Source organism: Telmatherina bonti (genome assembly GCF_933228915.1).
Source record: "Telmatherina bonti genome assembly, chromosome: 16".
Lineage (NCBI taxonomy): Eukaryota > Metazoa > Chordata > Actinopteri > Atheriniformes > Telmatherinidae > Telmatherina > Telmatherina bonti.
Genome location: NC_136614.1, coordinates 10,038,956 through 10,064,710, shown reverse-complemented (window position 1 = coordinate 10,064,710; position 25,755 = coordinate 10,038,956). Strand labels below are relative to the sequence as shown.

The window sequence follows — 25,755 nt, the reverse complement described above, 5'->3', positions numbered from 1 at the left end:
TAACTTTTATGCTAAGTACTGACGTGGTTATTGATGTTAAAAAAAATTGTTGTTAATTCTTCTTTTTTGTTTGATCAGAGAATCTAATGATGATGATGAGGACGAGGAAGACAAAAAAACCAAAAAAAGAATCGCAATCAGAAGAAAAAGTAGCAGAAATATTTCTATCAAACCCAGACTGTGAAATTTCAGTCTTACAGCAGCTTTTATTAAGAAATATGGAGAAAAAAGGGACTCAAAAGTATTTTTAGAGAACAAATAACCAGACCAAAAGTACAAAAAATGCAATTTACAGATATCCAGGTAAAAGATAAATAAATAGATATGTGTTAGATATGGAAATATCACATTAAAAATATAATAATCAAATAAATAATTATAGTAATAGTTTTAAAATAAAATAAATATTACATTATAATTATTCCATTATTTCTTTTGTTCAATCTAAAACAATGTTCTGTCATGTTTGTTTCCGTTAGAGGCGAGCAGGCCATCATAATCAGCCAGACGCTGCATATGTGTGTGTGTGTGTGTGTGTGTGTGTGTGTGTGTGTGTGTGTGTGTGTGTGTATGTGTGTGTGTGTGTTTCAGTACAAACAGACGGTTTGCTGGTTTCCTGCAACATTCAGGTGTGTAAACACAATTACAAAGAAGAAAAACATCAGCAAAAATCTGTGAGATGCAGCTGTAGCTGCCCATCAATCTGACAAGGGTTACAAGTTCATTTCCAGACTATTTCCATCGTTTCACGGTGAGAAAACACAGAGCAGATGCCAATTTTCCCAAGAGTGGACTTCAGCTCAAGGTCAAACCATTCAGTGTGTCTCTCCCTCTGCAGTTAGTGTCTTAAACGGTAAAGTTCAGGACAGCAGACAGAAAAGGAAAAAAGCTTTTCTGTCTAAAGAGAAAATGTCAACATTGTTTCAGTCTGCAAAGCTGCAAACAAACCTCAAGACTTGTGGAAGGACGACAGACCGTATAAGACAGATGGACGGAGCCTTCGGCGGTAAAAAGGGAAGCCTGTGCTGAAGTGCATAAAACTGCAGTTCCTCCTTCATCCACTAGGGGCTGCAAAACAGAGCGAATCCCCATAGACTCCCATGTTAAAAAGACCAACTTCACAGCAGAAATAAACATGTTTACAGCAGAAATAAAAATGTTAAAGGATGTTTAAAACATGTTTACAGTGGGAATAAACATGTTTACAGCAGGAATAAACATGTTTACAGCAGAAATAAACATGTTTACAGCCTGGTACAAAAATCCATTTTCGGTTTAATAGGTGAGGTTTACCTTCATGACCTTCATGTGGGGGGAGTGAATTTTTTTTTTTTTACTTGCCCGTTTAAAAGTAAATTAATCTCAAAGTTCGTCATTTTTGGGGGCATGTCCTTTTGATTGACAGGTATCCGATCCTCCGCTTCAAGTCAGAAGAACGTAGAACAACCACGGTTTTTAGCCAGTTAACAACATGACTTAGCTTTAGTCCGCTTACCTCCATTAGCTGGTTAGTTCCTGTTATCTCCGGGTTAGCTCGGTTAGCTCTTAGCTACAGGCAGGTCGGAGTCTGCTAAATGTCAATCATCCACCATGATGCTCACAGCCCCCCTCTCAGCTCCACCTCTTTGCCCATATTTGTATTTTCCGGGTGAGACAACACACATGCCCCTGCCAAGATGGTGATGGTAGGAACCGCCCACTGAGCTTCAATTCAGCTCTTCAGAAACCTACGGGTGACGTCACGGAGGCGCCGTCCATCTTTCTATATAGTCTATGGGAAGGACGTGTTTTACACGAGTCAGGTCGTGTTTAGAGGCTTACAGAGGACTGGTACTGAGCAAACACTGCAAACCTCAAACAGCGGAAGGAATTCTGTAAAATTCATCTGCAACATTTTCAGAAGCTGGTTGCCGGTTGGAATAAAACACTGTCTGGCAAAATTCATCCACACCACACTCCTCATTCAGCTCCCTGTCACATGTTGCATATAAAACATACTGGGAATGCACAGGGTTTGGTTTAATTCTGCCCTGGTTTAAATAAAACGTTAAACTCTTCACTTTCAGCCTCACACACCCAGAAACGAGCTCCATTTTTGTCTTTTTGAACACTTAATTCACTGCCTTTGTGTGCAAAATCTCTCCCTTTGTCCTGATTGGGTAAGCTCCCATGGGCTCTGGCTCGCTCAGACTCGCTGCCGTATCAGCACACAACACACACACAAACACACAATCACAGTTCATAACATAAAGCCCAGGCACCAGACTCTTCTGTGTGTTTATATACAGAAATCACACTTCATATGAGCACACAGACCTGCCACTACAGATACCTTTTTAAACACACAAACACTCCAATATGAAGTCATCCTCTTGCCTTCACACACACTTCCAAACACACACACACCCATTTATCCGCTGGAGGCTGCTGTTAATCCCCTAGAATGGAATTAAAAGACTGGCTCTCAGGGGATGACAGACCTGACCCTAAAAATGCAGAATAACCTTTAACGGGTTATTAAAACAGAGAGATAGCAGATCGAATTAATGCTGCAGGACTTACGCTTCAGTTTTAGGCGCAGCTCAGAAATGAAGTAGTACCAAGAACGTTATTAAAGAGGAAGACGAGGAAACTTTGGCCGTAATGACTTCATGAAGTCCCGGCTTCCAGCAGATATCTTAAAGGTACAGGTGTCACTTTCACCATGGTGATTAGTCTATGTCAACAGATCCTACTTTTTTTTTCCAAACTCAGCTCATTATGGAAATAAACACCAGATTTTCACTCAACACCAAATCACGGACCAGAGACATGGTCTCAGGTAGAGGACCAGATCAGATGGTCTCAGGTAGAGGACCAGATGAGATGGTCTCAGATAGAGGACCAGATAAGATGGTCTCAGGTTGAGGACCAGACGAGATGGTCTCAGATCTAGGACCAGGGAGATGATCTCAGGTAGAGGACCAGAGGAGATGATCTCAGGTAGAGGACCAGAGGACCTGGTCTCCGGTTGAGGACCAGAGGAGATGGTCTCAGGTAGAAGACCAGGGAGATGGTCTCAGGTAGAGGACCAGATGAGAAGTCTCAGGTTGAGGATGAGGGAGATGGTCTCAGGTAGAGAACCAAAGACATGGTCTCATGTAGATGACCAGAGGACATGGTCTCAGGTAGATGAGCAGAGGACATGGTCCCGAGTTGAGGATCAGATGAGATGGTCTCAGGTAGAGGACCAGATGAGATGGTCTCAGGTAGAGGACCAAAGATATGGTCTCAGGTAGATGACCAGAGGACATGGTCTCAGGTTGATGACCGGAAACATGGTCTCAGGTTGAGGACCAGAGCATATGGTCTCAGGTTGATAAACAGATGAGATGGTCTCAGGTAGAGGAGCAGGGAGATGGCCTCAGGTAGAGGACCAGGGAGATGGTCTCAGGTAGAGGACCAGAGGACATGGTCTCAGGTAGAAGACCAGGGAGATGGTCTCAGGTAGAGGACCAGAGGACATGGTCTCAGGTTGAGGACCAGACGAGATGGTCTCACGTTGAGGACCAGGGAGATGGTCTCAGGTAGAGGACCAGAGGACATGGTCTCAGGTAGAGGATCAGAGGAGATGGTCTCAGGTAGAGGACCAAAGACATGGTCTCAGGTAGAGGACCAGATGAGATGGTCTCAGGTAGAGGACCAAAGACATGGTCTCAGGTAGAGGACCAAAGGAGATGGTCTCAGGTTGAGGACCAGGGAGATGGTCTCAGGTAGAGGACCAGATGAGATGGTCTCAGGTAGAGGACCAGATGAGATGGTCTCAGGTAGAGGACCAGGTGAGACGGTCTCAGGTTGAGGACCAGATAAGATGGTCTCAGATAGAGGACCAGGGAGATGGTCTCAGGTAGGATACCAGAAGAGATGGTCTCAGGTAGAGGACCAGAGGACATGGTCTTAGGTTGAGGACGAGGGAGATGGTCTCAGGTAGAGAACCAAATAAATAGTCTCATATAGATGACCAGACGACATGGTCTCAGGTAGATGAGCAGAGGACATGGTCCCGAGTTGAGGATCAGATGAGATGGTCTCAGGTAGAGGACCAAAGACATGGTCTCAGCTAGAGGACCAGATGAGATGGTCTCAGGTAGAGGACCAGATGAGATGGTCTCAGGTAGAGGACCAAAGATATGGTCTCAGGTAGATGACCAGACGAGATGGTCTCAGGTAGAGGACAAGAGGACATGGTCCCGAGTTGAGGATCAGATGAGATGGTCTCAGGTAGGATACCAGAAGAGATGGTCTCAGGTAGAGGACCAAAGACATGGTCTCAGGTAGAGGACCAAAGGAGATGGTCTCAGGTTGAGGACCAGGGAGATGGTCTCAGGTAGAGGACCAGAGGAGATGGTCTCAGGTTGAGGACCAGGGAGATGGTCTCAGGTAGAGGACCAGATGAGATGGTCTCAGGTAGAGGACCAAAGACATGGTCTCAGGTAGAGGACCAAAGGAGATGGTCTCAGGTAGAGGACCAGAGGAGATGGTCTCAGGTTGAGGACCAGGGAGATGGTCTCAGGTAGAGGACCAGAGACATGGTCTAAGGTAGAGGACCAGATAAGATGGTCTCAGGTAGAGGACCAATGACATGGTCTCAAGTAAAAGACCAAAGGAGATGGTCTCAGGTAGAGGACCAATGACATGGTCTCAAGTAAAAGACCAAAGGAGATGGTCTCAGGTAGAGGACCAGAGACATGGTCTAAGGTTGAGGACCAGATGAGATGGTCTCAGGTAGTGGACCAGAAGAGATGGTCTCAGGTAGAGGACCAGGGAGATGGTCTCAGGTAGGATACCAGAAGAGATGGTCTCAGGTAGAGCACCAGAGGACATGGTCTAAGGTTGAGGACCAGGGAGATGGTCTCAGGTTGAGGACCAGAGGAGATGGTCTCAGGTTGAGGACCAGAGGACATGGTCTCAGGTTGAGGACCAGAGGAGATGGTCTCAGGTTGAGGACCAATGGACATGGTCTCAGGTAGAGGACCAGAAACATGGTCTCAGGTTGAGGTCCAGAAACATGGTCTCAGGTATAGGACCAGAGGAGATGGTCTCAGGTTGAGGACCAGACGAGATGGTCTCAGGTTGAGGACCAGGGAGATGGTCTCAGGTAGAGGACCAAAGACATGGTCTCAGGTAGAGGACCAAAGGAGATGGTCTCAGGTTGAGGACCAGGGAGATGGTCTCAGGTAGAGGACAAGAGACATGGTCTAAGGTAGAGGACTAGATGAGATGGTCTCAGATAGAGGACCAGGGAGATGGTCTCAGGTAGGATACCAGAAGAGATGGTCTCAGGTAGAGGACCAGAGGACATGGTCTAAGGTTGAGGTCCAGGTTGATGGTCTCAGGTAGGATACCAGAAGAGATGGTCTCAGGTTGAGGAACAGAGGACATGGTTTCAGGTTGAGGACCAGAGGAGATGGTCTCAGGTTGAGGACCAGTGGACATGGTCTCAGGTAGAGGACCAGAGGAGATGGTCTCAGGTAGAGGACCAGTGGACATGGTCTCAGGTAGAGGACCAGAAACATGGTCTCAGGTTGAGGACCAGAAACATGGTCTCAGGTATAGGACCAGAGGATATGGTCTCAGGTTGGGGACCAGACAAGATGGCTCAGGTTGAGGACCAGGGAGATGGTCTCAGGTAGGATACCAGAAGAGATGGTCTCAGGTTGAGGACCAGAGGAGATTTTCTCAGGTAGAGAACCAAAGGAGATTGTCTCAGGTTGAGGACCAGGGAGATGGTCTCAGGTAGAGGACAAGAGACATGTTCTAAGGTAGAGGACCAGATGAGATGGTCTCAGATAGAGGACCAGGGAGATGGTCTCAGGTAGGATACCAGAAGAGAAGGTCTCAGGTAAAGGACCAGAGGACATGGTCTCAGGTTGAGGACCAGAGGAGATGGTCTCAGGTAGAGGACCAAAGACATGGTATCAGGTAGAGGACCAAAGGAGATGGTCTCAGGTTTAGGACCAGGGAGATGGTCTCAGGTAGAGGACCAAAGACATGGTCTCAGGTAGAGGACCAAAGACATGGTCTCAGGTAGAGGACCAGACGAGATGGTCTCAGGTAGAGGACCAAAGACAGGGTCTCAGGTAGAGGACCAGAGGAGATGGTCTCAGGTAGAGGACCAGGGAGATGGTCTCAGGTAGACGACCAGTTGAGATGGTCTCAGGTAGAGGACCAGATGAGATGGTCTCAGGTAGAGGACCAGAGGCATGGCTTAAGGTAGAGGACCAGATGAGATGGTCTCAGGTAGAGGACCAGGGAGATGGTCTCAGGTAGGATACCAGAAGAGATGGTCTCAGGTAGGGGACCAGAGGACATGGTCTCAGGTTGAGGACCAGATGAGATGGTCTCAGGTAGAGGACCAGGGAGATGGTCTCAGGTAGGATACCAGAAGAGATGGTCTCAGGTAGGGGACCAGAGGACATGGTCATAGGTTGAGGACCAGGGAGATGGTCTAAGGTAGGATACCAGAAGAGATGGTCTCGGGTTGAGGACCAGAGGACATGTTCTCAGGTAGAGGACCAGAGGTGATGGTCTCAGGTCGAGGACCAGAGGACATGGTCTCAGGTTGAGGACCAGACGAGATGGTCTCAGATCTAGGACCAGGGAGATGATCTCAGGTAGAGGACCAGAGGAGATGATCTCAGGTAGAGGACCAGAGGACCTGGTCTCCGGTTGAGGACCAGAGGAGATGGTCTCAGGTAGAGGACCAGAGGAGATGGTCTCAGGTAGAGGACCAGAGGAGATGGTCTCAGGTAGAGGACCAGAGGACATGGTCTCAGGTAGAGGACCAGAGGACATGGTCTCAGGTAGAGGACCAGAGGAGATGGTCTCAGGTTGAGGACCAGAGGAGATGGTCTCAGGTAGAGGACCAGAGACATGGTCTCAGGTAGAGGACCAGACGAGATGGTCTCAGGTTGAGGACCAGGCAGATGGTCTCAGGTAGAGGACCAGAGACATGGTCTCAGGTTGAGTACCAGAGGAGATGGTCTCAGGTAGGATTCAAGAAGAGATGTTCTCAGGTAGAGGACCAGATGACATGGTCTTAGGTTGAGGACCAGGGAGATGGTCTCAGGTAGGATACCAGTAGAGATGGTCTCAGGTAGAGGACCAAAGACATGGTCTCAGGTTGAGGACCAAAGGAGATGGTCTCAGGTTGAGGACCAGGGAGATGGTCTCAGGTAGAGGACCAGATGAGATGGTCTCAGGTAGAGGACCAAAGACATGGTCTCAAGTAAAAAACCAAAGGAGATGGTCTCAGGTAGAGGACCAGATACATGGTCTCAGGTAGGATACCAGAAGAGATGGTCTCAGGTAGAGGACCAGAGGACATGGTCTAAGGTTGAGGACCAGGGAGATGGTCTCAGGTAGGATACCAGAAGAGATGGTCTCAGGTTGAGGACCAGAGGACATGGTCTCAGGTTGAGGACCAGAGGATATGGTCTCAGGTTGAGGACCAGTGGACATGGTCTCAGGTAGAGGACCAGAGGAGATGGTCTCAGCTAGAGGACCAGAGGAGATGGTCTCAGGTAGAGGACCAGTGGACATGGTCTCAGGTAGAGGACCAGAAACATGGTCTCAGGTTGAGGACCAGAAACATGGTCTCCGGTATAGGACCAGAGGAGATGGTCTCAGGTTGAGGACCAGAGGAGATTGTCTCAGGTTGAGGACCAGACGAGATGGTCTCAGGTTGAGGACCAGGGAGATGGTCTCAGGTAGAGGACCAGAGACATGGTCTCAGGTAGAGGACCAAAGGAGATGGTCTCAGGTTGATGACCAGGGAGATGGTCTCAGGTAGAGGACAAGAAACATGGTCTAAGGTAGAGGACCAGATGAGATGGTCTCAGGTAGAGGACCAGAGGATATGGTCTCAGGTTGAGGACCAGTGGACATGGTCTCAGGTAGAGGACCAGAGGAGATGGTCTCAGGTAGAGGACCAGAGGAGATGGTCTCAGGTAGAGGACCAGTGGACATGGTCTCAGGTAGAGGACCAGAAACATGGTCTCAGGTTGAGGACCAGAAACATGGTCTCAGGTATAGGACCAGAGGAGATGGTCTCAGGTTGAGGACCAGAGGAGATTGTCTCAGGTTGAGGACCAGACGAGATGGTCTCAGGTTGAGGACCAGGGAGATGGTCTCAGGTAGAGGACCAGAGACATGGTCTCAGGTAGAGGACCAAAGGAGATGGTCTCAGGTTGATGACCAGGGAGATGGTCTCAGGTAGAGGACAAGAGACATGGTCTAAGGTAGAGGACCAGATGAGATGGTCTCAGATAGAGGACCAGGGAGATGGTCTCCGGTAGGATACCAGAAGAGATGGTCTCAGGTAGAGGACCAGAGGACATGGTCTCAGGTTGAGGACCAGAGGAGATGGTCTCTGGTTGAGGACCAGAGGACATGGTCTCAGGTTGAGGACCAGAGGACATGGTCTCAGGTTGAGGACCAGAGGAGATGGTCTCAGGTAGAGGACCAGAGGACATGGTCTCAGGTAGAGGACCAGAGGAGATGGTGTCAGGTAGAGGACCAAAGACATGGTCTCAGGTAGAGGACCAGACGAGATGGTCTCGGGTAGAGGACCAAAGACATGATCTCACGTAGAGGACCAAAGGAGATGGTCTCATTTTGAGGACCAGGGAGATAGTCTCAGGTATAGGACCAGAGGAGATGGTCTCAGGTTGAGGACCAGAGGAGATGGTCTCAGGTTGAGGACCAGACAAGATGGCTCAGGTTGAGGACCAGGGAGATGGTCTCAGGTAGGATACCAGAAGAGATGGTCTCAGGTTGAGGACCAGAGGAGATTTTCTCAGGTTGAGGACCAGACGAGATGGTCTCAGGTTGAGGACCAGGGAGATGGTCTCAGGTAGAGGACCAGAGGAGATGGTCTCAGGTAGAGGACCAAAGACATGGTCTCAGGTAGAGGACCAGAGACATGGTCTCAGGTAGAGGACCAGACGAGATGGTCTCAGGTTGAGGACCAAAGACATGTTCTCAGGTAGAGGACCAAAGGAGATGGTCTCATTTTGAGGACCAGGGAGATGGTCTCAGGTAGAGGACAAGAGACATGGTCTAAGCTAGAGGACCAGATGAGATGGTCTCAGATAGAGGACCAGGGAGATGGTCTCAGGTAGGATACCAGAAGAGATGGTCTCAGGTAGAGGACCAGAGGACATGGTCTCAGGTTGAGGACCAGAGGAGATGGTCTCAGGTAGAGGACCAGAGGACATGGTCTCAGGTAGAGGACCAGAGGAGATGGTCTCAGGTAGAGGACCAGTGAGATGGTCTCAGGTAGGATACCAGAAGAGATGGTCTCAGGTAGGGGACCAGAAGAGATGGTCATAGGTTGAGGACCAGGGAGATGGTCTCAGGTAGGATACCAGAAGAGATGGTCTCGGGTTGAGGACCAGAGGACATGTTCTCAGGTAGAGGACCGGAGGAGATGGTCTCAGGTTGAGGACCAGAGGACATGGTCTCAGGTTGAGGACCAGACGAGATGGTCTCAGATCTAGGACCAGGGAGATGGTCTCAGGTAGAGGACCAAAGACATGGTCTCAGATAGAGGACCAGAGGAGATGGTCTCAGGTAGAGGACCAAAGACATGGTCTCAGGTAGAGGACCAAAGGAGATGGTCTCATTTTGAGGACCAGGGAGATGGTCTCAGGTAGAGGACAAGAGACATGGTCTAAGGTAGAGGACCAGATGAGGTGGTCTCAGATAGAGGACCAGGGAGATGGTCTCAGGTAGGATACCAGAAGAGATGGTCTCAGGTAGAGGACCAGAGGACATGGTCTCAGGTTGAGGACCAGAGGAGATGGTCTCAGGTTGAGGACCAGAGGACATGGTCTCAGGTTGAGGACCAGAGGAGATGGTCTCAGGTAGAGGACCAGAGGACATGGTCTCAGGTAGAGGACAAGAGGAGATGGTCTCAGGTAGAGGACCAAAGACATGGTCTCAGGTAGAGGACCAGACGAGATGGTCTCAGGTAGAGGACAAAAGACATGGTCTCAGGTAGAGGCCCAAAGGAGATGGTCTCATTTTGAGGACCAGGGAGATAGTCTCAGGTAGAGGACCAGAGGAGATGGTCTCAGGTAGAGGACCAGAGACATGGTCTCAGGTAAAAGACCAAAGGAGATGGTCTCAGGTAGATGACCAGAAACATTGTCTCAGGTTGAGGACCAGATGAGATGGTCTCAGGTAGAGGACCAGTGAGATGGTCTCAGGTAGGATACCAGAAGAGATGGTTACAGGTAGGGGACCAGAGGACATGGTCATAGGTTGAGGACCAGGGAGATGGTCTCAGGTAGGATACCAGAAGAGATGGTCTCGGGTTGAGGACCAGAGGACATGTTCTCAGGTAGAGGACCAGAGACATGGTCTCAGGTAGAGGACCAGACGAGATGGTCTCAGGTTGAGGACCAGGGAGATGGTCTCAGGTAGAGGACCAGAGACATGGTCTCAGGTTGAGTACCAGAGGAGATGGTCTCAGGTAGGATTCCAGATGAGATGTTCTCAGGTAGAGGACCAGAGGACATGGTCTTAAGTTGAGGACCAGGGAGATGGTCTCAGGTAGGATACCAGAAGAGATGGTCTCAGGTAGAGGACCAAAGACATGGTCTCAGGTAGAGGACCAAAGGAGATGGTCTCAGGTTGAGGACCAGGGAGATGGTCTCAGGTGGAGGACCAGATGAGATGGTCTCAGGTAGAGGACCAAAGACATGGTCTCAGGTAGAGGACCAGAGGAGATGGTCTCAGGTAGAGGACCAGAGGAGATGGTCTCAGGTTGAGGACCAGGGAAATGGTCTCAGGTAGAGGACCAGAGACATGGTCTAAGGTAGAGGACCACATGAGATGGTCTCAGGTAGAGGACCAAAGACATGGTCTCAGGTAGAGGACCAGAGGAGATGGTCTCAGGTAGAGGACCAGAGGAGATGGTCTCAGGTAGAGGACCAGGGAGATGGTCTCAGGTAGGATACCAGAAGAGATGGTCTCAGGTAGAGGACCAGAGGACATGGTCTAAGGTTGAGGACCAGGGAGATGGTCTCAGGTAGGATACCAGAAGAGATGGTCTCAGGTTGAGGACCAGAGGACATGGTCTCAGGTTGAGGACCAGAGGAGATGGTCTCAGGTTGAGGACCAGAGGAGATGGTCTCAGGTTGAGGACCAGTGGACATGGTCTCAGGTAGAGGACCAGAGGAGATGGTCTCAGGTAGAGGACCAGAGGAGATGGTCTCAGGTAGAGGACCAGTGGACATGGTCTCAGGTAGAGGACCAGAAACATGGTCTCAGGTTGAGGACCAGAAACATGGTCTCAGGTAGAGGACAGATGAGATGGTCTCAGGTAGAGGACCAAAGACATGGTATCAGGTAGAGGACCAAAGGAGATGGTCTCAGGTTGAGGACCAGGGAGATGGTCTCAGGTAGAGGACCAGAGGAGATGATCTCAGGTTGAGGACCAGGGAGATGGTCTCAGGTAGAGGACCAGAGACATGGTCTCAGGTAGAGGACAGATGAGATGGTCTCAGGTAGAGGACCAACGACATGGTATCAGGTAGAGGACCAAAGGAGATGGTCTCAGGTTGAGGACCAGGGAGATGGTCTCAGGTAGAGGACCAGAGAAGATGATCTCAGGTTGAGGACCAGGGAGATGGTCTCAGGTAGAGGACCAAAGACGTGGTCTCATGTAGAGGACCAGAGGAGATGGTCTCAGGTAGAGGACCAGAGGAGATGGTCTCAGGTTGAGGACCAGAGGAGATGGTCTCAGGTTGAGGACCAGGGAGATGGTCTCAGGTAGAGGACCAGAGACATGGTCTAAGGTAGAGGACCAGATAAGATGGTCTCAGGTAGAGGACCAAAGACATGGTCTCAAGTAAAAGACCAAAGGAGATGGTCTCAGGTATAGGACCAGAGACATGGTCTAAGGTAGAGGACCAGATGAGATGGTCTCAGGTAGAGGACCAGGGAGATGGTCTCAGGTAGGATACCAGAAGAGATGGTCTCAGGTAGAGGAGCAGAGGACATGGTCTCAGGTTGAGGACCAGGGAGATGGTCTCAGGTAGAGGACCAGTGGAGATGGTCTCAGGTAGAGGACCAAAGGAGATGGTCTCAGGTAGAGGACCAGGGAGATGGTCTCAGGTAGAGGACCAGATGAGATGGTCTCAGGTTGAGGACCAGAAGAGATGGTCTCAGGTAGAGGAACAGAAACATGGTCTCAGGTAGAGGACCAAAGGAGATGGTCTCAGGTTGAGGACCAGGGAGATGGTCTCAGGTAGAGGACCAGTGGAGATGGTCTCAGGTAGAGGAACAGAAACATGGTCTCAGGTTGAGGACCAGAGGAGATGGTCTCAGGTTGAGGACCAGATGAGATGGTCTCAGATAGAGGAACAGAAACATGGTCTCAGGTTGAGGACCAGAGGAGATGGTCTCAGGTAGAGGACCAAAGGAGATGGTCTCAGGTAGAGGACCAGGGAGATGGTCTCAGGTTGAGGACCAGGGAGATGGTCTCAGGTTGAGGACCAGGGAGATGGTCTCAGGTAGAGGACCAAAGACGTGGTCTCATGTAGAGGACCAGAGGAGATGGTCTCAGGTAGAGGACCAGAGGAGATGGTCTCAGGTTGAGGACCAGAGGAGATGGTCTCAGGTTGAGGACCAGGGAGATGGTCTCAGGTAGAGGACCAGAGACATGGTCTAAGGTAGAGGACCAGATAAGATGGTCTCAGGTAGAGGACCAAAGACATGGTCTCAAGTAAAAGACCAAAGGAGATGGTCTCAGGTATAGGACCAGAGACATGGTCTAAGGTAGAGGACCAGATGAGATGGTCTCAGGTAGAGGACCAGGGAGATGGTCTCAGGTAGGATACCAGAAGAGATGGTCTCAGGTAGAGGAGCAGAGGACATGGTCTCAGGTTGAGGACCAGGGAGATGGTCTCAGGTAGAGGACCAGTGGAGATGGTCTCAGGTAGAGGACCAAAGGAGATGGTCTCAGGTAGAGGACCAGGGAGATGGTCTCAGGTAGAGGACCAGATGAGATGGTCTCAGGTTGAGGACCAGAAGAGATGGTCTCAGGTAGAGGAACAGAAACATGGTCTCAGGTAGAGGACCAAAGGAGATGGTCTCAGGTTGAGGACCAGGGAGATGGTCTCAGGTAGAGGACCAGTGGAGATGGTCTCAGGTAGAGGAACAGAAACATGGTCTCAGGTTGAGGACCAGAGGAGATGGTCTCAGGTTGAGGACCAGATGAGATGGTCTCAGATAGAGGAACAGAAACATGGTCTCAGGTTGAGGACCAGAGGAGATGGTCTCAGGTAGAGGACCAAAGGAGATGGTCTCAGGTAGAGGACCAGGGAGATGGTCTCAGGTTGAGGACCAGGGAGATGGTCTCAGGTTGAGGACCAGGGAGATGGTCTCAGGTAGAGGACCAGTGGAGATGGTCTCAGGTAGAGGACCAAAGGAGATGGTCTCATGTAGAGGACCAGGGAGATGGTCTCAGGTTGAGGACCAGATGAGATGGTCTCAGGTAGAGGAACAGAAACATGGTCTCAGGTTGAGGACCAGAGGAGATGGTCTCAGGTTGAGGACCAGGGAGATGGTCTCAGGTAGAGGACCAGTGGAGATGGTCTCAGGTAGAGGACCAGAGGAGATGGTCTCAGGTAGAGGACCAGGGAGATGGTCTCAGGTTGAGGACCAGGGAGATGGTCTCAGGTTGAGGACCAGGGAGATGGTCTCAGGTAGAGGACCAGTGGAGATGGTCTCAGGTAGAGGACCAAAGGAGATGGTCTCAGGTAGAGGACCAGGGAGATGGTCTCAGGTTGAGGACCAGATGAGATGGTCTCAGGTTGAGGACCAGAAGAGATGGTCTCAGGTAGAGGAACAGAAACATGGTCTCAGGTAGAGGACCAAAGGAGATGGTCTCAGGTTGAGGACCCGGGAGATGGTCTCAGGTAGAGGACCAGTGGAGATGGTCTCAGGTAGAGGAACAGAAACATGGTCTCAGGTTGAGGACCAGAGGAGATGGTCTCAGGTTGAGGACCAGATGAGATGGTCTCAGATAGAGGAACAGAAACATGGTCTCAGGTTGAGGACCAGAGGAGATGGTCTCAGGTTGAGGACCAGGGAGATGGTCTCAGGTAGAGGACCAGTGGAGATGGTCTCAGGTAGAGGACCAAAGGAGATGGTCTCAGGTAGAGGACCAGGGAGATGGTCTCAGGTTGAGGACCAGGGAGATGGTCTCAGGTTGAGGACCAGGGAGATGGTCTCAGGTAGAGGACCAGTGGAGATGGTCTCAGGTAGAGGACCAAAGGAGATGGTCTCAGGTAGAGGACCAGGGAGATGGTCTCAGGTTGAGGACCAGATGAGATGGTCTCAGGTAGAGGAACAGAAACATGGTCTCAGGTTGAGGACCAGAGGAGATGGTCTCAGGTTGAGGACCAGGGAGATGGTCTCAGGTAGAGGACCAGTGGAGATGGTCTCAGGTAGAGGACCAGAGGAGATGGTCTCAGGTAGAGGACCAGGGAGATGGTCTCAGGTTGAGGACCAGGGAGATGGTCTCAGGTTGAGGACCAGGGAGATGGTCTCAGGTAGAGGACCAAAGGAGATGGTCTCAGGTAGAGGACCAGGGAGATGGTCTCAGGTTGAGGACCAGATGAGATGGTCTCAGGTAGAGGAACAGAAACATGGTCTCAGGTTGAGGACCAGAGGAGATGGTCTCAGGTTGAGGACCAGATGAGATGGTCTCAGATAGAGGAACAGAAACATGGTCTCAGGTTGAGGACCAGAGGAGATGGTCTCAGGTAGAGGAACAGAAACATGGTCTCAGGTTGAGGACCAGAGGAGATGGTGTCATGTTGAGGACCAGTGGAGATGGTCTCAGGTAGAGGACCAAAGGAGATGGTCTCAGGTAGAGGACCAGGGAGATGGTCTCAGGTTGAGGACCAGATGAGATGGTCTCAGGTAGAGGAACAGAAACATGGTCTCAGGTTGAGGACCAGAGGAGATGGTCTCAGGTTGAGGACCAGATGAGATGGTCTCAGATAGAGGAACAGAAACATGGTCTCAGGTTGAGGACCAGAGGAGATGGTCTCAGGTAGAGGAACAGAAACATGGTCTCAGGTTGAGGACCAGAGGAGATGGTGTCATGTTGAGGACCAGTGGAGATGGTCTCAGGTAGAGGACCAAAGGAGATGGTCTCAGGTAGAGGACCAGGGAGATGGTCTCAGGTTGAGGACCAGATGAGATGGTCTCAGGTAGAGGAACAGAAACATGGTCTCAGGTTGAGGACCAGAGGAGATGGTCTCAGGTAGAGGAACAGAAACATGGTCTCAGGTTGAGGACCAGAGGAGATGGTCTCAGGTTGAGGACCAGATGAGGTGGTCTCAGGTAGAGGACCATTGGACCAGTAAACAGTTGAGGTCTCCAGCTGAGACTGGAGGATCTGAAACTGAAGACATTTCATCTGATAAATAAATTTGTAAAAACTTCAGCTTGTATTTGTCCAACTTCCAGTTTGACCAGCATGTCCTGTCTTTCATCAGGGTTCCAGACGACTCCGACTCCCAGTCGGGGGTGATCAAGCAGAGGCAGAACTGTCTGGAGTCCCGTCGGGTGGAGGGCCAAGACCTGCCCGTCCTCACGATGGCTCCCTGCGTAGGAACAGAAGGCGTCCCTGCTATCAATCAGGTGGGTAAACCAGTTCCCCACCAGTCCCACCAGTCACAGCTGGTGGGAAACTGGCTGATCAACGCTAAAAGGAGAAACTGTTTTATTAAATCAGTCCTATGAAATGAGCTTGTGGGGTTTAGTCATCCACAGGTTTGTCTTCCATGAAGCTGGTCAGCAGGTCTGTGTGCAGCTGCTCTCTATCTTTACAGCTTTAATGTTTGCAGATCTACAGTGTTTTTGTCTGGATTATCTGGATCTGATTGTACACGATTCCTGTTGATGTAGATGTTGACTTTGTTTGTGTCTTTATTTTACAAAAGAACCTTCTTCGTGTCGTAGTTAGCTGGTGATCTAATGGATTCTCGGCAGGTCAGGGAGCCTGACTGAGGCGGTGTGTGGAATGCAGCCTGGGTTTGTTGCTGCAGGGAATCGGGATGGACCTCCTTTTTGTGTGCAGGGGCCTTAAAAAGACACTAACAGGTGTCCAGCTTGACTTTGTGTGCATTTCTTACGGAAAGATAACGTCTTGTGTCAGCGTTCCTCATCGCATACGGCTCACCGACTCTTGCCTTGCAGCTCGTGAAGCAGCCTCTGGCTTTCTGAAAATGCATCTAAACAAGTCATAATGATCCTCAACGGTGCAGTTCTCTCCACAAACAAGAGCTGCAGGCTGCTTGCAGAAACCTGTCAGAGTTGCCAGTTTTGGCTGATTTCAGCTGCACCAGTCTCCACCCAGGAGCTGCTCCGTCAGGAGCTCTGTATATATATTGAATTAAGAAACAATCACACTTATTATTGTATTTTAACATATACTGTTGCATCAGAATGCCATTACTCTGCAATATTTAGGATAATGATTCCTTGCTAAAAAAAAAAAAAAAAAAGCTGAATGTTACTGATTTGGCAACGTTGCAGGATATGTAACATGGATTTTTTTTTTTCATTTATTTATTTTATTTTGGGGGAAAAGCGGCTCTCTTCTTGTCTTGGTATATTGAACGCGACTTGTTGAATTAACACTGAGGATCAGTGTCTTATGCCATTACAATGCTGGTTTCAGGTTAATATGCGTTTAAATCACCTAGAATATCCAGAACTGCCCTGCAGAACTTCCACAGACCCCTCCTGAAGACCTCTGGCTTGGAGGCTCCTGCTTGGGGAACTCATGGTGAGACGTTTTTGGTTGGGAGACATGTTTATTTCTTGCTCTGTTCCAGTTCAACTTCTGCAAACTAGTTTAAAAGTGTCTGTTCTGACCAGGAAATGCTCTTAGAAGAGATTTCTCATCTCTGAAGTGTGATTCTCCTGGTAAAATAAGATTTTTTTTTTTTTATTTTTCTTGCTGATGTCAGTGGGAAGGTGTGAAAAGCTGGACTTTGTCCCCAGTATTCCCTCAAACCTCCCATTAGATCTGTTTGTGCAGACCACTTGTTTTTTACTCCTACATGTGTGTGTGCTTATCCTCTGTTCTCGTTTCATACTGAGCACAGCAACACACCAAACCGCCTCTGTGTGTGTGTGTGTATGTGTATGTGTATGTGTGTGTTCGCTCTTCTTTCAGATATAATTAATACCCATAGGATTCTCATTATTCCACGTTCAGAGCGAGTGTGGAGGCTGTGATTCGCACTAACAAGTCGGCTCGCAGAAAGCCGACGTGTCAGCAGCCTGAAGGCCTTACAGCTGGAGAAGCTGCCATGTGACTGAGAGGTTGCTGGTTCAGATCTCCGAGCTTGCAGTGAAATGAGTGAAGGAGGACGGTGGACAAAGTCCTGGACGAAGCCTCGGTATCGCTGATGGTTGAAAAGTAAAAACCCCCTCGGGGTTTGCACGTTATCTGCAGTGGATCAAACTAAAAGAAGAACCCGTATAAGAGGGAAATGAGCTTTTTTCATCTTTTTATTGAAAGGTTTGGTCATTGTTTCTAACTGGTGATGACTGAAGCTACACGTCTCGTATTATTTATAGGACAGCTGTGTCCTCGTAGTCTTTATATGAGACCCAAAAACCACAAAATTCTGTCTCTTGCTCCGCTTGTTAGTGAATATGTGCTCAAACAGGTGAGTCTGACATGTTTCCCTTTGTGACCTCAGGAAGGAAAATAACCACGCCCCCCCGCAGTAGATACTGCTCTTGACCCACTCGCTCTTTAAATGACAGATCAGGTGCCGGCGAAAAGCTGCATCCTCTTCCCAAAAGGGCCGTGGACACACCCCACTCGTGAATGTTAAAGGTTCAGACAGAGAAACAACCCTACAGGTCACTAGAGAGACTTTTGGGAATGGCTGAAATTGAGAATCAAAGCTTTGGCTGAAACACTGAAAACAATGTTGTTGGGCTGCTGATGCCCTGATGAGACGGTTTAAATATGCATAACGCCGGAGCTTTAACAGACACAGATCAGATAAGCTTCTCCAAATATCCTCCTGTCTGTGAAAACGTGAAATTTCAGCTTGTGAGAGAGTTTGGTCTTTAACCGCTGAGACCAAACCTTTGATGAAAGCTGAGTTAAGCTGCATTGTGGCAACAGGAAAGTCATCACTGCTGAACACAGGATGAGGTTAACAAACTCTGCAGGTTTAAGAAGACTGCAGGTAAAAACCTGCATCTGCAACAGTCAGAAAAGTGCAAAGTGCATGCTCAGGACCAGAAGCTCTCAGGTCTTCATGGTTAACATTAATTCTGAATATATCTGGTGTTATTTGTGCAGCAGGGCTCACATTAGCAGCTAATTTCCAGGACTTCACAACCTCAACTGTCCAGGAAAATAGGTTTACATTTCTTTGCTATCAGTATTTTGTGCTCAATATTAAATACATTTGGACCAAGGTTAAAAATAAAACACTTTATGACACTTAAACATAAAACTTTAATGACGCATCGGGACAAAATAATGTCAGAAAAGATGGCTGCTTCACCTTGTAAAGGAGTTCCTGGCTTTGGTAGCCAGTAGCTAATCCTCTTTCTGTTGGATCATCTCCTCAAACTAAAGAAAATGTCCTACAGATAAGTGGAAATAGGAAATCTGAGACATAAATATACGATATGTGAGCAAACAGAAGGTGAAGATTCCAGTTTTATTCCCTCAGAAAGAGATGCATTTCTCACACTGGGGAAAAGAAATCAATAGACGAAGCAAAGAGACTGATTTGTAATTGTGCAGCAGCGCCGAGCGCTCGTATGCCAGTCATCTGGGACACGTCAGCCTGCTGCGTTAAGGTAAAGCTGGATGGCTGCATATGGCAGCAGCATCTCTGTGAACATCAGTGTCTCCAGCTGTAAGGAATAAACAGGCTGTGGATGTGTGAAAGAACAGCGGCAGACTACAGGCACCTCGAAAAATGGCACTTCAGCTCGCCGCTTTGCACGGAGCTGCAGGTGTCGCCGGTATTTTCAGCCCGTGAAGTGCCGGGAGCACGCAGACTTTGTCTCCACGCTGGTTAGTGTGTTCTTTACCTGCAGCGGCTAAGTCTGAAAACAGGGAGAAATCTGCTGCTTATCATCGCTCCTCATCGCTTCTCATCACTTCTCATCGCTTCTCATCGCTCCTCATCGCTTCTCATCGCTTCTCATCGCTCCTCATCGCTTCTCATCGCTTCTCATCGCTCCTCATCGCTTCTCATCGCTCCTCATCGCTCCTCATCGCTTCTCATCGCTTCTCATCGCCTCTCATCGCTCCTCATCGCTCCTTATCACTTCTCATCACTTCTCATCGCTCCTCATCGCTCCTTATCACTTCTCATCACTTCTCATCGCTCCTCATCGCTCCTTATCACTTCTCATCGCTTCTCATCGCTCCTCATCGCTCCTCATCGCTCCTCATCGCTTCTCATCGCTTCTCATCGCTTCTCATCGCTCCTCATCGCTCCTTATCACTTCTCATCACTTCTCATCGCTCCTCATCGCTCCTTATCACTTCTCATCGCTTCTCATCGCTCCTCATCGCTCCTCATCGCTCCTCATCGCTCCTCATCGCTTCTCATCGCTTCTCATCGCTCCTTATCACTTCTCATCACTTCTCATCACTTCTCATCGCTTCTCATCGCTTCTCATCGCTCCTCATCGCTCCTTATCACTTCTCATCACTTCTCATCACTTCTCATCGCTTCTCATCGCTTCTCATCGCTCCTCATCGCTCCTTATCACTTCTCATCGCTTTCATCGCTTTCATCGCTTCTCATCGCTTCCCATCGCTTCTCATCGCTCCTCATCGCTTTCATCGCTCCTCATCGCTCCTCATCGCTTCTCATCGCTTTCATCGCTCCTCATCGCTTCTCATCGCTTCTCATCGCTCCTCATCGCTTCTCATCGCTTCTCATCGCTTTCATCGCTCCTCATCACTTCTCATCGCTTCTCATCGCTCCTCATCGCTTCCCATCGCTCCTCATCACTTCTCATCGCTTTCATCGCTTCTCATCGCTTCTCATCGCTTTCATCGCTTTCATCGCTTCTCATCGCTTCTCATCGCTTCTCATCGCTTTCATCGCTCATCGCTTCTCATCGCTCCTCATCGCTTCTCATCGCTTCTCATCGCTCCTCATCGCTTCTCATCGCTTCTCATCGCTCCTCATCGCTCCTCATCGCTCCTCATCACTTCTTATCGCTCCTCATCGCTCCTCATCGCTCCTCATCGCTTCCCATCGCTTCTCATCGCTTCCCATCGCTTCTCATCGCTCCTCATCGCTTTCATCGCTCCTCATCGCTTCTCATCGCTCCTCATCGCTCCTCATCGCTTCTCATCGCTTCTCATCGCTTCTCATCGCTCTTCATCGCTCCTCATCGCTCCTCATCGCTTCTCATCGCTTCTCATCGCTTCTCATCGCTCCTCATCGCTCCTCATCACTTCTTATCGCTTGTCATCGCTCCTCATCGCTCCTCATCGCTTCCCATCGCTTCTCATCGCTTCCCATCGCTTCTCATCGCTCCTCATCGCTCCTCATCGCTTCTCATCGCTTTCATCGCTCCTCATCGCTTTCATCGCTCCTCATCGCTCCTCATCGCTCCTCATCGCTCCTCATCACTTCTCATCGCTTTCATCGCTCCTCATCGCTTTCATCGCTCCTCATCGCTCCTCATCGCTTTCATCGCTCCTCATCGCTTCTCATCGCTTCTCATCGCTTTCATCGCTTCTCATCGCTTTCATCGCTCCTCATCGCTTTCATCGCTCCTCATCGCTTCCCATCGCTCCTCATCACTTCTCATCGCTTTCATCGCTTCTCATCGCTTCTCATCGCTTTCATCGCTTTCATCGCTTCTCATCGCTTCTCATCGCTTCTCATCGCTTTCATCGCTCATCGCTTCTCATCGCTCCTCATCGCTTCTCATCGCTTCTCATCGCTCCTCATCGCTTCTCATCGCTTCTCATCGCTCCTCATCGCTCCTCATCGCTCCTCATCACTTCTTATCGCTCCTCATCGCTCCTCATCGCTCCTCATCGCTTCCCATCGCTTCTCATCGCTTCCCATCGCTTCTCATCGCTCCTCATCGCTTTCATCGCTCCTCATCGCTTCTCATCGCTCCTCATCGCTCCTCATCGCTTCTCATCGCTTCTCATCGCTTCTCATCGCTCTTCATCGCTCCTCATCGCTCCTCATCGCTTCTCATCGCTTCTCATCGCTTCTCATCGCTCCTCATCGCTCCTCATCACTTCTTATCGCTTGTCATCGCTCCTCATCGCTCCTCATCGCTTCCCATCGCTTCTCATCGCTTCCCATCGCTTCTCATCGCTCCTCATCGCTCCTCATCGCTTCTCATCGCTTTCATCGCTCCTCATCGCTTTCATCGCTCCTCATCGCTCCTCATCGCTCCTCATCGCTCCTCATCACTTCTCATCGCTTTCATCGCTCCTCATCGCTTTCATCGCTCCTCATCGCTCCTCATCGCTCCTCATCGCTTTCATCGCTCCTCATCGCTTTCATCGCTTCTCATCGCTCCTCATCGCTTCTCATCGCTTCTCATCGCTCCTCATCGCTTCTCATCGCTCCTCATCGCTTCTCATCGCTCCTCATCGCTCCTCATCGCTTTCATCGCTTCTCATCGCTTCTCATCGCTCCTCATCGCTTCTCATCGCTTTCATCGCTTCTCATCGCTTCTCATCACTCCTCATCGCTTTCATCGCTCCTCATCGCTCCTCATCGCTTCTCATCGCTCCTCATCGCTCCTCATCGCTTCTCATCGCTTTCATCGCTTCTCATCGCTTCTCATCGCTTCTCATCGCTTCTCATCGCTCCTCATCGCTGCATCGCTTCTCATCACTTCTCATCGCTTCCCATCGCTCCTCATCGCTTTCATCGCTCCTCATCGCTCCTCATCGCTTCTCATCGCTTTCATCGCTTCTCATCGCTCCTCATCGCTTCTCATCGCTTTCATCGCTTCTCATCGCTCCTCATCGCTCCTCATCGATTTCATCGCTCCTCATCGCTTTCATCGCTCCTCATCGCTCCTCATCGCTCCTCATCGCTTCTCATCGCTTTCATCGCTTCTCATCGCTTCTCATCGCTTCTCATCGCTTTCATCGCTTCTCATCGCTTTCATCGCTCCTCATCGCTTTCATCGCTCCTCATCGCTTCTCATCGCTCCTCATCGCTCCTCATCGCTTCTCATCGCTCCTCATCGCTCCTCATCGCTCCTCATCGCTGCATCGCTTCTCATCACTTCTCATCGCTTCTCATCGCTTCTCATCGCTTCTCATTGCTTCTCATCGCTTCTCATCGCTTCCCATCGCTGCATCGCTCCTCATCGCTCCTCATCGCTCCTCATCGCTTCTTATCGCTCCTCATCGCTTCCCATCGCTTCTCATCGCTTCCCATCGCTTCTCATCGCTCCTCATCGCTTCTCATCGCTTTCATCGCTCCTCATCGCTTCTCATCGCTCCTCATCGCTTCTCATCGCTCCTCATCGCTTCTCATCGCTTTCATCGCTTCTCATCGCTTTCATCGCTCCTCATCGCTTTCATCGCTCCTCATCGCTCCTCATCGCTTCTCATCGCTCCTCATCGCTCCTCATCGCTTCTCATCGCTTCTCATCGCTCCTCATCGCTTGTCATCGCTCCTCATCGCTCCTCATCGCTTCCCATCGCTTCTCATCGCTTCCCATCGCTTCTCATCGCTCCTCATCGCTCCTCATCGCTTCTCATCGCTTTCATCGCTCCTCATCGCTTTCATCGCTCCTCATCGCTCCTCATCGCTCCTCATCGCTCCTCATCACTTCTCATCGCTTTCATCGCTCCTCATCGCTTTCATCGCTCCTCATCGCTCCTCATCGCTTTCATCGCTCCTCATCGCTTCTCATCGCTTCTCATCGCTTTCATCGCTTCTCATCGCTTTCATCGCTCCTCATCGCTTTCATCGCTCCTCATCGCTTCCCATCGCTCCTCATCACTTCTCATCGCTTTCATCGCTTCTCATCGCTTCTCATCGCTTTCATCGCTTTCATCGCTTCTCATCGCTTCTCATCGCTTCTCATCGCTTTCATCGCTCATCGCTTCTCATCGCTCCTCATCGCTTCTCATCGCTTCTCATCGCTCCTCATCGCTTCTCATCGCTTCTCATCGCTCCTCATCGCTCCTCATCGCTCCTCATCACTTCTTATCGCTCCTCATCGCTCCTCATCGCTCCTCATCGCTTCCCATCGCTTCTCATCGCTTCCCATCGCTTCTCATCGCTCCTCATCGCTTTCATCGCTCCTCATCGCTTCTCATCGCTCCTCATCGCTCCTCATCGCTTCTCATCGCTTCTCATCGCTTCTCATCGCTCTTCATCGCTCCTCATCGCTCCTCATCGCTTCTCATCGCTTCTCATCGCTTCTCATCGCTCCTCATCGCTCCTCATCACTTCTTATCGCTTGTCATCGCTCCTCATCGCTCCTCATCGCTTCCCATCGCTTCTCATCGCTTCCCATCGCTTCTCATCGCTCCTCATCGCTCCTCATCGCTTCTCATCGCTTTCATCGCTCCTCATCGCTTCTCATCGCTCCTCATCGCTCCTCATCGCTTTCATCGCTCCTCATCGCTCCTCATCGCTCCTCATCGCTCCTCATCACTTCTCATCGCTTTCATCGCTCCTCATCGCTTTCATCGCTCCTCATCGCTCCTCATCGCTCCTCATCGCTTTCATCGCTCCTCATCGCTTTCATCGCTTCTCATCGCTCCTCATCGCTTCTCATCGCTTCTCATCGCTCCTCATCGCTTCTCATCGCTCCTCATCGCTTCTCATCGCTCCTCATCGCTCCTCATCGCTTTCATCGCTTCTCATCGCTTCTCATCGCTCCTCATCGCTTCTCATCGCTTTCATCGCTTCTCATCGCTTCTCATCGCTCCTCATCGCTTTCATCGCTCCTCATCGCTCCTCATCGCTTCTCATCGCTCCTCATCGCTCCTCATCGCTTCTCATCGCTTTCATCGCTTCTCATCGCTTCTCATCGCTTCTCATCGCTTCTCATCGCTCCTCATCGCTGCATCGCTTCTCATCACTTCTCATCGCTTCCCATCGCTCCTCATCGCTTTCATCGCTCCTCATCGCTCCTCATCGCTTCTCATCGCTTTCATCGCTTCTCATCGCTCCTCATCGCTTCTCATCGCTTTCATCGCTTCTCATCGCTCCTCATCGCTCCTCATCGATTTCATCGCTCCTCATCGCTTTCATCGCTCCTCATCGCTCCTCATCGCTCCTCATCGCTTCTCATCGCTTTCATCGCTTCTCATCGCTTCTCATCGCTTCTCATCGCTTTCATCGCTTCTCATCGCTTTCATCGCTCCTCATCGCTTTCATCGCTCCTCATCGCTTCTCATCGCTCCTCATCGCTCCTCATCGCTTCTCATCGCTCCTCATCGCTCCTCATCGCTCCTCATCGCTGCATCGCTTCTCATCACTTCTCATCGCTTCTCATCGCTTCTCATCGCTTCTCATTGCTTCTCATCGCTTCTCATCGCTTCCCATCGCTGCATCGCTCCTCATCGCTCCTCATCGCTCCTCATCGCTTCTTATCGCTCCTCATCGCTTCCCATCGCTTCTCATCGCTTCCCATCGCTTCTCATCGCTCCTCATCGCTTCTCATCGCTTTCATCGCTCCTCATCGCTTCTCATCGCTCCTCATCGCTTCTCATCGCTCCTCATCGCTTCTCATCGCTTTCATCGCTTCTCATCGCTTTCATCGCTCCTCATCGCTTTCATCGCTCCTCATCGCTCCTCATCGCTTCTCATCGCTCCTCATCGCTCCTCATCGCTTCTCATCGCTTCTCATCGCTCCTCATCGCTTTCATCGCTCCTCATCGCTCCTCATCGCTCCTCATCGCTTTCATCGCTCCTCATCGCTTTCATCGCTCCTCATCGCTTTCATCGCTCCTCATCGCTCCTCATCGCTCCTCATCGCTTCTCATCGCTTCTCATCGCTCCTCATCGCTCCTCATCGCTCTCATCGCTTCTCATCGCTCCTCATCGCTTCTCATCGCTTCTCATCGCTCCTCATCGCTCCTCATCGCTCCTCATCGCTTCTCATCGCTTTCATCGCTTCTCATCGCTTCCCATCGCTTCTCATCGCTTCCCATCGCTTCTCATCGCTCCTCATCGCTCCTCATCGCTTCTCATCGCTCCTCATCGCTTTCATCGCTCCTCATCGCTTCTCATCGCTCCTCATCGCTCCTCATCGCTTCTCATCGCTCCTCATCGCTTTCATCGCTTCTCATCGCTTTCATCGCTCCTCATCGCTTTCATCGCTCCTCATCGCTCCTCATCGCTTCTCATCGCTTCTCATCGCTCCTCATCGCTCCTCATCGCTTCTCATCGCTCCTCATCGCTGCATCGCTTCTCATCACTTCTCATCGCTTCTCATCGCTTCTCATCGCTTCTCATCGCTTCCCATCGCTGCATCACTTCTCATCGCTTCTCATCGCTTCCCATCGCTTCTCATCGCTTCTCATCGCTGCATCGCTTCTCATCGCTTCTCATCGCTTCTCATCGCTTCCCATCGCTGCATCGCTTCTAGCTGTGCTGCTTGGAATCTCATGTCCTTTTCTCCTCCTGAATCTCCAGCTTTTACAGCCAGACGAAGGTGTGAGTGGAGCAAGTTCTGTTT

General features: G+C 50.2%; 1 protein-coding gene across 1 annotated transcript in view; it reads left to right on the top strand.

Moving 5' to 3' along the window:
• The window catches only part of galnt14 (UDP-N-acetyl-alpha-D-galactosamine:polypeptide N-acetylgalactosaminyltransferase 14 (GalNAc-T14)), a gene marked incomplete at both ends in the record, with an annotated part of 285,968 nt that overhangs the window by 242,392 nt on the left and 17,821 nt on the right, over positions 1-25,755 (top strand). The window contains one exon of the mRNA XM_079255488.1: positions 15,558-15,702. Coding sequence (XP_079111614.1) covers positions 15,558-15,702 — 145 coding nt within the window. The remainder of the gene's footprint in view (positions 1-15,557; positions 15,703-25,755) is intronic.